The sequence below is a fragment of the Chanos chanos genome, chromosome 8, assembly GCF_902362185.1.
Source record: "Chanos chanos chromosome 8, fChaCha1.1, whole genome shotgun sequence".
NCBI classification, from domain to species: domain Eukaryota; kingdom Metazoa; phylum Chordata; class Actinopteri; order Gonorynchiformes; family Chanidae; genus Chanos; species Chanos chanos.
Window position 1 is genome coordinate 1,160,001 of NC_044502.1, and position 15,000 is coordinate 1,175,000.

Sequence of the window (15,000 nt, forward strand, 5' to 3'; positions counted from 1 at the left end):
AATGACAGGCAGTCTCACAACCTCTCTCTCTCTCTGTCTCTCTCTCTCTCTCTCTCCGTGTCTCTCTGTCTCACTATTCCTTTTTGTCTCTATCTGTCTCTCTCTCTTACGCACACACACACGCGCACGCACACACACACACACATTAGCGCACACACGCGCGCGCGCACGCGCACACACACACACACACACACACACACACACACACAACAGGCTATTTTGCTGGGGTTGATTCACATCCCTGTTCTCAGAATGAAAGCATGTCATCTATTTTCAGAGCTTGATTGACCCATTTGAGTGGAACCAGTTTTACTGAATTATCAGAGTAGTGACAGTCGTAGCATTTAAAACCACAACTCTCTCTCTCACACGCACACCCAGAAACACACAGTCCCACACACACACTCACTCACTGTCTGTGTGTGGGAGTGTGTGTGTGGCTGAGTGTCAGAGATGGGTGAGACAGGTTTAGATGAGAGAAGAGATGGGAGAGACAGGTTTAGATGAGAGATAGGGTTTCTCTCTTTGTCTCTGTTCACAGACAATAGAATCACTGTTACACAGCAAACACAGGATTTGGGGGTTTATTCACACGCAGGCTTCCAGTCTCTGTCTCTTTCACTATTTCTCTCTCTACCTCTCTCCTCTCAAACACCCCCCCCTCTCTCTCCTCTCAAACCAAACAAACCCCCCCCTCTCTCTCTCCTCTCAAACAGACAACTCTCTCTCTCTCTCTCCCCCTCTCTCTCAAACATACACACCTCTCTTTCTCTCTCTCTCTCTCTCTATCTATCTCTCTCTCTCTCTCTCTCTCACTATCTATCTGTGCATCTGGCACAAACAAACACATCCCATATCTTTCTCCTTTTGTGTGTGTGTGTGTGTGTGTGTTGTAACAGTACCTCAAAGAAAGGTGTGAATAATTTAGAAAGTCAATCAATGATTAAGGCTGTTCATCTGAGCCACGCCCACTCTGACAAACACACGAACCACACGCGGCCCTCAGGGTCTCCATCGTGTAAACTTTACTGAAGACTGTAAAAACACTTTATAGTTTGGCAGCACAAATTTAAATAATGGATTACATTAAACCTTATGTATCTGACATTGTGAGCAACTGAATACATGAGAAAATTTGAGAAAGCATGTGGAATACCGTTGGGAATACTGTTGGGAAAAGTTTGGATCTAATCAGGAAACGTCTTGCACTTAATGATCTTCTGTCTTTGTCTGATCAGCTGTAGGCAGCAAAACATTTTACAACAATTACAAACGACTCTATACAACACTGATCCTCAGAAATATACTGTGATTAATCCTGAGAAATATACTGTGACTAATCCTGAGAAATATACTGTGATTAATCCTGAGAAATATACTGTGATTAATTCTGAGAAATATACTGTGACTAATCCTGAGAAATATACTGTGACTAATCCTGAGAAATATACTGTGATTAATCCTGAGAAATATACTGTGACTAATCCTGAGAAATATACTGTGATTAATCCTGAGAAATATACTGTGATTAATCCTGAGAAATATACTGTGACTAATCCTGAGAAATATACAGTGATTAATCCTGAGAAATGCTCCAAGTCAAAACTTTCCCATTATCCATTTCCCCCTTTAGTTGTTTAATCCAGGGCCAATGCTGAAATGTTATTATTCTGGGAATTTAATGAAATTTCACACAAAGAAATTACTGACATCCCCACAGAACTGTTGTGCTGTGGTCTATAATCCACGCCTCTCTCATCCTTCATATCAGCGTTTTATATCACTGGTCTGTTAGTCTTTTACTGGCCTACGTCATGGACACGAACAGCCACGCCCTCAGTGACCCCCCCCACCCACCTAACACACACACACACACACACACACACACACACACACACACCCTCGTCTTCAAGCCTGAGCAGAGCTGTGTTCTGAGTTTGTCCTCCATGCCTCCCTGTCTCTCTAGGCGACTCACCTACTTAAACCGGCCGTTCCCCTGACAGACAAAGCTCCAGTTTCAGCCGAGACACCACAGTGGACTGTCGTTAGCCCGGACGAGGTGCCTGCCGCACGGAGACCATCGGTCCAGATCTGTCTCCAGAAGCCCACGCTTCAGGCTGTGGTAGGGAGCACCTACATAAACCCGTAACTGCACCCTGTCCTCGCTCAAGGACCAGAGACAGAGACAACACAGACAGACAAGACAGGGGTGTGTGGGAGCAGGGTGTGCATGATGAGAATTTTGTCACAGAGACAATCACGGCACTCCCTTCTCCGACTGAAAGGCTTGGGAAAATTCTGGAGAGACTAACCCATATATTTTTAGTGGGCACCAGTGACTCTTAACAATTGTCATTATTTAACTCCTGGCATTTGGTGCTGCTGGTGGATCTGGGCTTGGCATTGGCATTAGGCTTCTGTATTATATGATGCAAGTAACCCCAGAATCCAATGGACTCACGTGTATGGTTCAGTGGGACAATGGTGAACGATACTGGCCCAGTCAGCAGGGCTCAGTGCCACTGGTCTGGAGGCAAGTGGCCAACTATCAACACAGCAATAAACTGATAAAGAAAGGTGGGAGAGAGGGGGGGGCATGCCCCCCCCCCCTCCCAAAGTACACAAGTCCTGATTCAGATGTCTGAACAAACCACGGGTTACTAAAAAAAGGGATAAAAAAAAAAGAAAACTACATGTAGTGTTTGTAACTCTGTTACTCTTCCCCACTGTATCACTGCTGGCTCAGAAAACTGCCCCCCCCACACACACTTACTTTCACCCCTATCTGAAACAATGAACAGTAATCGCCCTCTTCCTCTCAACCCCCCCCCCCCCAAAACACATCCCCTCTGTCTTTTCCCCCCACCACTCCCCCAGAGAGGGGTTCAGGAAGAAGGCCTCTCACACCTTCATGGGAAACAAAGTGCAGGCTGCTCTTTTGGAAGAATTTGTTTTAAATCATTTAAACCATCCAACACCTGTGTAACCCAGTGCCCCCCCCCCACCCCACCCCACCCCCTCGTTTCTGAGTTACACACATGATTCAACTCACGAGCACATATTACCAGATCTGTGGATGAGCTGAACCAGGTGTGTTAGGTGTGTTAGTGCAGAGACAAACAGAACAGGGCGGGGCTTTGGGATTCAGGGGCGGGGCCAGGAAGCGCAGGCGTAACCCGAGGAGCCCCCCCCCCCAACGGATTGCAAAGAACTGCCGGGTCATTATGAGCTCTGTTTGTGCACAAGCAAGCGAGGAGGTCACCTCCAGCAAACACGGACCACACACACGGTGGCAAAATGCCAAGCGACCCGTTCACGTGTTCAGATCACGGTCAGTACCACTCTGAAAACAAGACTTCAGAAATACAGCGACTTTTTATTGTACACTTTTAATCCAAGATCATTTTTTCCCCACTAACATACATGAAAACATTGCAATTTGTACAAAATATAAACTCTAAAGAGGGGGGTTACAAACTTTGTCCCTTCCCACAGGAAAACAGTTAAAACATTGAGTAGGGCTGACTAGCAGAGTTAAAACAATAGAAATCCTTCAAACAGATGGAGGTCCAGAGCCAGACTGTTGCCTACAAATCATTCCATTTTTGACACCTCCATTACAAAACTAGGTCTAAATGTGGGTAAAATGTCTATTTACATGATTAATTGGATTCCAAAACAATCTGAGCTTTTAAAATCTCCTTCATCTTGGGCACATACAATTTTCCTTCCTTCCCCTCAAATTACTAACTCACTACGTCTACTCTGTACATCCCAAAGTGTATGAACAAGATGGTCCTTAAATATAGTACTCTGCGTGTCGGTCATTGGCCGTCGTATCGAATTCACCAGCTTCCTCGCCTACGCAAGTGATTTCAGCTGCTCCGTGCTCCAATTGGCCAACGATCTCTCTGCGCCGTGGACCGTTTCCTCCAGAAGGAGTCACGTTTGTAAGAAAGCTCTAGCGGATGAAGCTTTGAAAAGTCCTTGTGGTTTCATTCAGACTGGTTCTGGTAGAGTGCTAGGATAAATGAGTGTGTTCCGTAATGGGGGGTGGCGGGGGGGGGGAATAACTGGGACAGGGCGGGAGGGGCTCACTGTGGCAACAGTATCGGAGACGGCACTTCAGCAGCAGTGGAGCACGAGCGCCGTCGCCATGGCGACTGGGAACAGCAGAGAGAAGGTTCCGGACACTGGAGCGGCAGCGGCGCCGGTTGGAGAGGTGGTCGCGTTTGCGGCGCTACTGGACATGTCCGTCACCATAACCGTGTTGTTGAGGCTTACGCCGGTGGTCTGGTTTCCCGACGGCGATTCCGTGGAGTTCTGAGACACAGTCGTCTGAGAGAGCACCTGAGGAATTGGGGAAAGAGAAAAGTCGGCTCAACATGGGCATGCAGATAAATAAATAATCGAGGGGTGACGAACGTAAAGCCGTGTATCAACAAATTCAGATCAGAAATTTTCCTAATCTTGGTATCGGTGACGAAGTTATGCAATCGTTTTTGGAAATAGAGCTGGGTGTGAACCCATCTAACGGAATCAGGCTTCACCTTCCCCCAGCTCAGTTTGAGGTCAATTTAAATCCAGTTCGTGTCCATTTTTAAACTGAAATGCAGCAATTTGGTCTTCTCGGAAAAGCACAATAAAGAAGCGTTATGAAAACAACTCGTGTCTCAGTTCGATTCTTGTTAAAGGGACACGGCTTTTGAATAAAGATATTTCGGGTGCGTAGGAAAGCAAGTCCCTCCAGCGACTTTACAGCGGAGTCACTCAGACGAGGACCCTGCGGACACTTGCCCACATGTCTATTAGGACCCAGTTTCATAATCTCTAACGCACATTGTTCAGTGAGCTCAGTGGCTTAGGAGAGAAAATGGGTGATGCCTTCGGACGGATTAGTAGCTCGGGTGCGCAAACTGATGCGCATCGTATCGAATATCAGCCATGAGCCGGGTGGAAAGAAACTTTACCTCCAGAAAAGACACAGGTGTATAATGACATTAAATCATTCATTACAAAATCATGTTAAAAATGAAAATACTAAAACAAAATATAACGAGTAATTTTGATTAATTGAATCAGACGATTAAGCACGGAAATTAGTCTATAATTAAACTGACTTCAAAACAGCTGTCGTTTTGCTACAAACAAAACACGACGTCAGTTAGATAGATGGTCTTTACGGTGCTTCAAATAAAGTATATTTTACCGCTGTAACGAGTGAAATTATCGCTGAGTCCAACCCATTTTTAATCATTCCAAATTTGAACATTGGTTAATTTACCTAAAAACAAACAAAAATATTTTTCAGGGAGGGCTTGCGTCATACCTGTGCTGACAGACAAAGAACGAAGACAACCATTCCGAAATGGACAGCCATCAATCTAGCCATTTTGTTCTGCGTTATCTGATGTGTGCGTCTACTCCGTCGCAACCTCTCACTAGACTATAAAGGGCTTCAGCTGAGCGGTCTAGACCATTTTATACCACCTCTGATAACCGACAGGTGTGACGTAGCGTGTGCCGGATCCCGGTTCGCTAGAACAAAAACTGTGCGTGCTTACGAGTCCGTCTGTTGTGGACACCTTTGACGAACAGAAATGACGCCGCTCTTACTCACGTTTCTTTGTCGCACCGGGCATAACAGAAAATAAATGAACATTACATGTTTCACTGGTCGTTTAATGTGTTTTGATAGTCTCAATGAGCCGGGAAGCCCAGCCAACTGAGAGGAGTCTAACTCAGAGCCTACGGTTGATCAGTAGTAAATCCACGTTACTCTGTCATATTCGGCCTATTGGTTCGGCTGTTGAAGTTTTTTATACCTCAGGCTCTGAAACTCTGAAAAATATTAAGAGTCATAATCTTGGTTTCATTGTGAGTCTGTCCGCTTTGGTGATCTTGTACTTATTTTACAGAGCAGCAAGGGCTCCCTTTAAAATGGAGACAAGAATGTTTTATATTACACTGCAGGCATTATAAGATTTTAGCGTTGCAAGAAAGATTCAACTGCAATTATATTTGTAATATGTGTTTAGTTCCACAGAAATGGTTATGTTTGTGACGTACCAAAACGTTTGGTCACCGTTCAGAGTGCGTGTAAACAACTGGGGGCAAAGCAGTAACAATATTCTGCAATCTATTTTGTAACTTTTACAACTGGAATCTTGTTCCATTATTTACAATTTCTTAGGTATTTGATGAGGTTCGCTTTAACAAACGGACCTATCATTTGCGAATACCAAAGGTGAAGAACGGCGGGTAAAACTTTTGAACCCAAACTATGGTTCAATACCGTGTCCGCAGCGAGGACGTTGTCTCCCTCTAGTGGTGTGGTGGTGAACTTACTGTGGTATAGACCGCAAATGAATTTTTAAAAAAAGGAAAGGAAAAGAAAGGCGGAGGGGTAAAAACTTTTTGTAGATTTTGACCGGATGTAGTGACAGACCGTAAAACAAAATTATTCTGACAGGAAGACCTCATGCATCGTAGTTTAAAATATCAAGACATCTACTGAATCTTTGATTGAACACTACAGTGATTTTACAATCTGTTTTGTTGCTAAATTTCAAACTGAAACATTTCAGTAAGTACAAATCACCCGGCTGTCTTGTAGAAGATCCTTACTTAACGCAGGTTTGAGGGTGCTATGTCCAGTCAGCAGATTTAGCTGTATCAGTCGCTGATGGATCCAAAGGCCCAGGGTGTTCCCCTGCACACTGCCCAGACGTATGAGAGCGTGGGGTGTGTGTGGGGGGGGGGGGGGGCAGATAATCCCACTCACTGAGGATCGGATGTCATCCACAGGCAAACATGGGGTCTGAAACCCGACCCCCGCTCCCAGTTCCACCTTCTGCTTACACCCTGGGCTCAGCCGTTGGGCTGCAGACTCTTTCATACGCAGGACAGAGTACCTTCTCCTCCGTCCTCTGAGAGGGAGGGAGACACATGAGAACAGAGCCAAGAAAAGGGCCAGAAATCAAAGCAGGGAAAACAGGAGACCATCCGGTTCAGTTACAGCTGTTTGGACCACATTCCTCACAGCAGAAATTCAAACAGCTAAACTAGCTGTGAGAAGGGAAGCTGACCTTCTCCAGGCTCACATGAAGACACCAAAACATGACCAATTCAAAACGGAAAAACTTTATTGATCACTCAGTTATCTGACCAGACAGCTCTTGTTATGACCAGGCTTTAGCCTAATGTTTATGAGCAGACAACCAGATCCCTGTGTCAATCTGACATGTGTCTGCAATTACATATTACCCGACCAGTGACCTTCTCCTGAGTCAAACTCACGGCAGCAGGATGCCATCAGCTCTTCCCCTCTGTGTAAACAGAAACACACACACACTGGCATTGTCTGTTGCCAAGGGAGACCATGTTATAAGAGCATGTAAAATTAAGAAGCTATTCTAAACCTACACATTTATTTGGTGCATATACATTGATTTTGCCTGTTTCACTGCTGACTATATTCACTTTAACTGCTCAGGGCTGACCCTCCTTATCCTTAATGATATCTCTGAAATAAAAAAAAAACATTTAACTGTCCCATCTCTGTCTAAAGGGGAGTTTATTGTTGTGGACAGATGGACTCATTTTAACACTTGTCTCTGTGCGTGTTGCCTCAGTAAACCAGTATTTACCAGCGCTTTTTGGTTGGTTAACATTCTGAGATCCGGTAAGTGTGCTGAGAATGGCTTCACTGTCTGCCACAGGAACAGGACATCTATTGTTAAGGATGCAGCTTCATCCCATTGTAATCCTGTGAGAACAACGCGACACCGTAGCAACAAAGTTACTCATCTCTCAGAAAAGCCTGTGTTGGTGAGAAATAGATCTGGGGGTTTTTTTTGGAGCTATTTAAAATTTCAAAAATGGCCTATCTGGAAAATTCACTGCTGAAACAGACACTGCTGGTAATAGCAACAAACAAACAAACAAACAAACAAAAAACCAGAGTCAAACCTCAGCATGCAAACTAAACCAGAGCAGGTGTGAATGCACTCTGGACTCCACTTCTGTTTCCACAGGCTCAGAGGATTCTGTCCCATTATGTTAATTAGCTGACCTGCCTGTTCATTAGGTGACCTGCCTGTTACTTAAGTGACCTACCTGTTAATTAAGTGACCTACCTGTTAATTAGCTGATCTGTCTGTTAATTAGCTGACCAGCCTGTTAATTAGCTGACCAGCCTGTTAATTAGCTGATCTGCCTGTTAATTAGCTGACCTGCCTGTTAATTAGCTGACCTGCCTGTAAATTAGGTGACCCGTATACTATACTATATACTATACTATACTGTACACTGTACTATATACTGGACCATACCGTATACCCTACAGTAATTCACTTCCGGCGGCTGTGGTCAGGTCCTGGGGACAGTCTGTTCCTGGCACCATGTGAAACGTGAGCGGCCTGCTTTGGCCGTCACACAGAGGACGGAGATGATGTGTGCTGTCTAAGCTTTCCGTCTGGGCACCAGGAGAGGGCTTACATCGTTAGCTGACGTACTGGTAATAAACTCTGGGATGGATGTGTTCCGTAGCTGACGGAGGAAAAGGAGGAACAGACCGCTGCCATCAGTTCGTCCGCCTTCGTCCGTAACAGACCGGGTTACAGACCTCCAGAGTGTTAACCTGAACCACACCCTCCCCAGCACATCACAACGCTTTATCTTCGATGGCATCTCCTACATCTGTAAACAAAACTAGTCTATGATTCATTCTCTTCCAGCTCAGTACAGGCTGACTCATATTTCTGTGTAGAAGGCCTAAATGTTCTATTTATGATAGACTTTAAACAAACAAACAAAAAAATTTACACATGCTCAACAGTTGGTTTTTTTTGTGTGCGTGTGAATAAACTGAGTTTATTTGTGAAAGGAAGTGAGTTTGTGTGGCTTGTTAACGTGCTGCTATGTGTGTCTGTTTAATGTTGTGTTGAGAGATGTATCAGTGTAAGATCAGTGTGGAAGGGCCTGAGTCTGTCTTAACCCAGTCTGTCACCTCTCTCATTCTTCTCTCTGATTGGTGCAGAACAAGGCTGGCCTGCGACAGGGGGCGGTCCTCTTGTCTTCAGACTCCACCCCTTTGACTCTCGCTCACTGAAGCATCCAGCAGGTCCACTGCATTTTCTTCACAAACTCCGACCAGCAGTCAGAACCATTCACCAGTCAGTGTCATCGTTTGTTTGGCCGACTAGTCGACCGTTCCCCTGCCGACCAGGTGGGCCAGGTGTCCACTATTAGAACATAGTTTGACAGGACGTGTCGTGATTGGCTGGGCAGCGTCATGATCCAATCACTCACCATTCTGTATGACTGAATCCATCCACACTCCCTAATGATACACCCGCAGTGCTGGGCAGTATGACCAAAATATTGTATCACGATATTTTTTACGATTCTGGCAGTTGCACGGTATTTCACTTTTTTTTTTTTTTGCATGACTGGGCCTTTATATACTGTAGGTTTGTAGTGGCTTATTCTACTGTCTGAAACATTTCAATATCATCATGCATATAATGAATGCTTTAATTACTGTAGGGTTTGCTTGGCTGCACAAAATGATAAAATATATGAAGGAATCAGTATGCATGAAACAGTTGCAGAATATAAACCATTTTAATTGTGCAAATTGCAATGTAGTAAAAACAGAACTTAAAAATAAATGCGCCAACAACCTCAACGTTGTCTCCTTTTTATTTGAAGAAAACAAAATATTTTAAGACAGTTCTATGAACACTGTAAACTGACCTAAAATATTCAAAGAGATATTTCTCAAACGCTCTATTGTACAAGTAAGAGACAAGCTTAATATTAATTCACAATATCAAGGTATTCAAATATTAAAATGGCTGTTGATCAGTCACAACTGCCTTGGTTCTCCATTTAACACATAAAACATTCCCAATTTTAATGTGCATTAATATTATCCCTCAAGGCGCAGTATTCAAGTATTCAAAAGGGCTATAGTGCTCAGCCAATACCAACACTCTGTATGCTGTTTGGCGGTGTAATTTAGTAAACGTACCATTATTAGTGTTACAGACGGTTTATGTGTCAAACATTATGTATGCCATAGTGCTTTGCCCTGTTAAAGAGAGTAAGTTGTCGGTAATTAATTAGGGATGGGTCATGCTTATCGAATTTTCAAATAGTCATTAAATTATAAAAAATCGAATGGTTTATGCGTCTACCGTCTTGTCCCAAAAATATATTTTGTCTTGTTTTTACTGTAACGCGTTACTTACCAACAAACCAGCAATGGCGTACTTGTGTGTGCCCGCCACGTCTCTGCCACCAGAAAGGATGTCTTCCACGACAAGACTTACTGTAAACAGACTACGCTTCGGTCTTCATCCCGACCGTGTGGACATGCTCATTTTTCTAAATAAAAATATGGAATAGGCTACAGGCCTGAACAGTTGCTCTGATTAGCCTTTATGAAGACGGACGTGTTAAAATGAATGTTAATATCAGCCCTGACATCACTCAGGTATGTTCAGGATTTAGACATGTTCAAAATCATTATCAGTATCATTATAGCTTTGGTAAGGTCAGCGCACATTTTCCCCTTATGTATTAAACAGTATGTTGTGATACTGACTGAAACGATAAACTTGCCAAGCACCTTTTGAACTGCATTAACACTGATACGTCGCTATATGACAAATACAGAAATAAGTCTATCATTTTTCTTTATTGCCGGTAATCTTCGAAGAATGGTCGAATAGTTCCCAGTGAGTATCGAATAGTATTTATGCGTAAAATGTCCATCCCTCTAATTAATTGTTGTGTTATAAAGTTATAACTAGTAAAAAGGGTATGCACAGTTAATATGGTTCCCCTCTCAAAATATTCTGCACAGCGAACTGTGTCGCCTTAATCAGCATACAATTTTATGTAATTTGCAGTCTATTGAAGCTTGATAGATGTTGTAGTAGTTATGCTACGGTATGGCAGTATGTGAAAAATTCATACCGGAAAATTAAAACCGGTATACCGGTGAACGGGTATACCGCCCAGCACTAACACACCCTAATTGAAACATTAAACAAAAAACTAATGTCATAGATGAACTTACTTAATGGGTTTATGGATGCTTGGGAAATGCTTAAACTGCAGTCAAGCCATTGCACATCCTTTCCTGTGTTCTCTGCTCATCTTAAAGGAGGGAAAAATATGAAAGTGGTGTGTGTGTGTGTGTGTGTGTGTGTGTGTGTGTGTGTTTGTGTACAGCGGTCCCACAGTGGGCGGAGTGACACAGACAGGACGTGTGTCTCATCTGTGAAGTGAGAATATGCAGTGCAGGTGAGTGAGTCTGACCAACACTGGGTTTGCCAAAGAAACCCACTTGGAGGAACTCAAACCTCTAATGTACTGCCCATTGTCCTGCTGTGGTGTAGAGTTTATGACCATACTTTTTCAGCCGGAGACCACTGATGACTGGTGTTCTTATACTCCAGTACAGTATCAGAGCTGGACAGAAAAGTGTCGTAAGGGTCCAGTGAAATGGAACATCACATTTAGAAAACCTCAGTGTTGAAACACGCTTATATTTACGCTTTTCATTTTGAACGTACGGCTACAGCAGTCTGGCCACACACAATCCTGTCTTTTTTGTCCTATTATGCGGGGAACCTAATCTCCACTTGACACATTCTGTTTTTATCCGAACCACCACAATTACATTTTCCTTCCATGTGCGCGGGGACGGAGTGCAGCGGTTGCCAGGAGTGATCACGGTCACTCACTCTTACATTTTACTTTTAATCATTTGGATGTAATATTTACAGCTCTTTGGCTGCTTACATATAATCTGTATATAAAACAGTAAAAATGCAATGGACACTGCACATTTAAACGTCCAGTTCTTGTTACACCGCGAATCCCAATAGACAAACTCTATCCGCGGCTTTGATTCACTGTTTAACGGTCAACTCAGAGATATTCTTCAGAATTACCATACGGACTCCGTTTCCGCTACATTTGCGCTTTTATAAAACACTCGCTCGGAATTCCTTTTCCCAGAGACATGGTGAAGTGAGGGGGTCGGGGGGGGGGTGTCCAGGTGTTTGGTTTCAGTATGGACTCCGCTCCTCCCCCTCGCTTTTCTGAAGACAGATTGTTTTAGCCTGTGTGTGAAGAGCGGGGACCGCGCTAACGGGACGCACGTCAACGTCTGGGTATGACATCAGGCGCGATCCTCGAAAGTGACAGCGTTCGCGTCCCGCTTGTCTCACTGACACTTTCTCCCAATTGTTGCTGACGTTGGCGAAGTGTGGGAACAATGCCGGAGATGGAGAAAGGTAGACCACCGGAAAACAAGCGCAGTCGGAAACCCGCTCATCCCGTCAAAAGGGAGGTCAACCAGGAGATGAAGGTACAGCCGATTCTGATGTCCAGCTCTTTGACCTGTACCGAACTCTTTACTAAGGTCTGAAACAACATTGCAGGGTTTTTGAGGTTTGGACACATTGCGTTTACTGGGTCACAGTTGTAATTTTGATTTATACACACTCTTTCAACATGACGGTTGATTTAGCTATAACTCAGACGATTTATAACTCAGACTTTTAAATCAGTACTAACTAGTGATCCCTCATCGTCACGCATTTGCTTCTAACGGCCATGATGAAATCCAAACCTGTAATCCAACTTTTCCTGGAATACGAATAAAACCCGTTTGTTAGCTCATTCTGCATAAGAAACGTAAACCTTTAAAAGCACTTTAACAGCATGCGCAGGTCTATTTGGACACCAGTAGGTGAAGTTCTGTCCAGTAGGGGACGATTTAGGGAACGTCCTGCGTCCCAGATGTTTGCCAGTAATCATCAGTTACGTCGACATTACGGCGATTTGAGTTGCTTTGGATGCAAAGTTGAAATTGTATCATTTAAAATTTTCAGTTAGGGTCGAAATGTGCCGTGTGTAACCCTTACCGTGGGTTCACTTTCCCTAATCTTACATTTGAGCACATCTCCAATACTGTACATATACGCTATTGTATATGTAAATACACTATTAAGTAATATGTTTTATGCGTTGTTTTCCAAAAGGTTATTGTCATACGACGTATTGTGTTGTGTTTGATGGCTGATTCGGTGAGTCGGCCAGACGCTATGTCGGTTTACATGTCAAGCATTTTGAAGCGCATAAATGCGTACTGTGTAAAAAAAAAAAATGAGTCGGTTTCCGCGAAGTGAAATAGAAGAGTTTCAGAGTTTTTAGGATTTTCATCTTCGTGAGACAGGAAATGGTCCCTTTTTGTGTGGTTTTGGATTGGAGCAGATGATATCCACTGGGGGTGTCTTGTTACAACTAAACTAATTTTAATCCAAACACGTGAAAGCCAACACCGGCTTGATATAAAAGCGGCCGAGGTTGGATCGGGGGTCGCTGTAGGTTTGTTGCTCTTGGCTCTGTCTGTTTCTGCGGTTTGGGATAAGCTGTCAGTCTCACTGAGCAGATGTTTGTCTGAACTGCCAAGAAAAAACAAAAACAACATTGTGGGAAAATGAGAGTGACGGTAAAAGAGAGTCCGCATAATGAGCAAATAGTAAAACTAAACCATCGCATGAAATGCGATCTACAGGGAAAAAGAGACTGGTGTGGTCTGGTGTAATCATAATCTAAATGCCTATTTCCATCACACACACACACGCACGCACGCACGCACACACACGCACACACACACAATCATATTATGCGTTGCCAAACAGAAAGCCAAATCAAATGCAAACAGGCAAAATGAGCTCCCAGGCTGCTGTAACAACAGTAGAAATGTGGAGATGAGGGAAAGATTTAAGAGAGATTGTGACTCTGTGTGTGTGTGTGTGTGTGTGTGTGTGTGTGTGTGTGTGTGTGTGTGTGTGTGCGCGTGCACAGACAGGAGAGGCAGACAACACAGGACAGTTCCTGGGTGTCAGACAGAATGAGGGCAGAGTTGGGTTTATAGATAAAAATCAAACTATATCAGTAACAATCCCCCCAACACTAAAGGTGTTCAGTGAGACTCCGTGGCCAATCAGAGAGGAGGTGACTCGTCTGCACTCTCGTCCGTCCTCTGGGGTTTTGGGGTTTTTTGTGAATGATAATTTGCTGTATGGAAAGGGTGGAATGAAAGAATGTACCATCGGTTTTCTAAGCTCCTCAGCTCCACAACAGTCTGGTGTGTGGAGGAGAGGAGTGAAACCAGAGACAGGAGTGAAAAGGGGAGTCAGATAACAGAGGGCTGGTGGGGGCGGGGAGGGGGGGGGCAGACAGAAGGTTCCAGTGATTGTGTGAGTATGAGTAAGCACACTGAATGTGAGAGAGAGAGGGGGAAAAGACTGAGAGAGAACTGAGCAGATAGAAAAGGAATAGAAAAGGAATAGAAAGAGAAAGAAGAGAAAGGGGAAGGAAGAGAGGGAATGGGTAGAAGAAAGAGACGGGGGGGGGGGGGGTTGGAGGGGGGTTTCCGAGAATCCTTAACCTGGTGGTGGTGTTGAGTGTCTAACCTGGTGGTGGTGTTGAGTGTCTTTCTCTGATTTCAGCCTGCGGTAGATCAGATTACTGCTGGAGTCTGAGAGAGAGAGAGAGAGAGAGAGAGAGAAAGAGAGAGAGAGAGAGAGAGAGAGAGAAAGAGAGAGAGAGAGAAAGAGAGAGAGAGAGAGAGAAAGTGGGCCTGAGTTTGGCCTTTACCAGTCTATCCATAATAACATTTTCTGCCAACAAAGAAGGTTGCAGTTGTCATTTTTTTAAAGACGATATCAGGTTCCTCGTGACATTTTACACATATAAACAGACCATGTCTCAGCACATAGAACAGTGATGTCTGACAGTCTCCATCTCACAGTTACACACGCCGACTGTCGCCCTACAAACAACTCACTCTGACAGTCTCCATCTCACGGTTACACACGCCGACTGTCCCTCCGCAAACAACCCACTCTGACAGTCTCCATCTCACAGTTACACACGCCGACTGTCGCCCTACAAACAACTCACTCCTAC

At 44.1% G+C, this 15,000-nt stretch overlaps 1 protein-coding gene across 1 annotated transcript in view; it reads left to right on the plus strand.

The window, feature by feature from the left end:
- The first annotated feature begins 12,295 nt into the window (after positions 1–12,295).
- The window catches only part of sobpb (sine oculis binding protein homolog (Drosophila) b), a 15,313-nt gene continuing 12,608 nt past the window's right edge, over positions 12,296–15,000 (plus strand). Inside the window, exon 1 of the mRNA XM_030781713.1 lies at positions 12,296–12,388. Within this exon, the coding sequence (XP_030637573.1) occupies positions 12,296–12,388 (93 nt within the window). The remainder of the gene's footprint in view (positions 12,389–15,000) is intronic.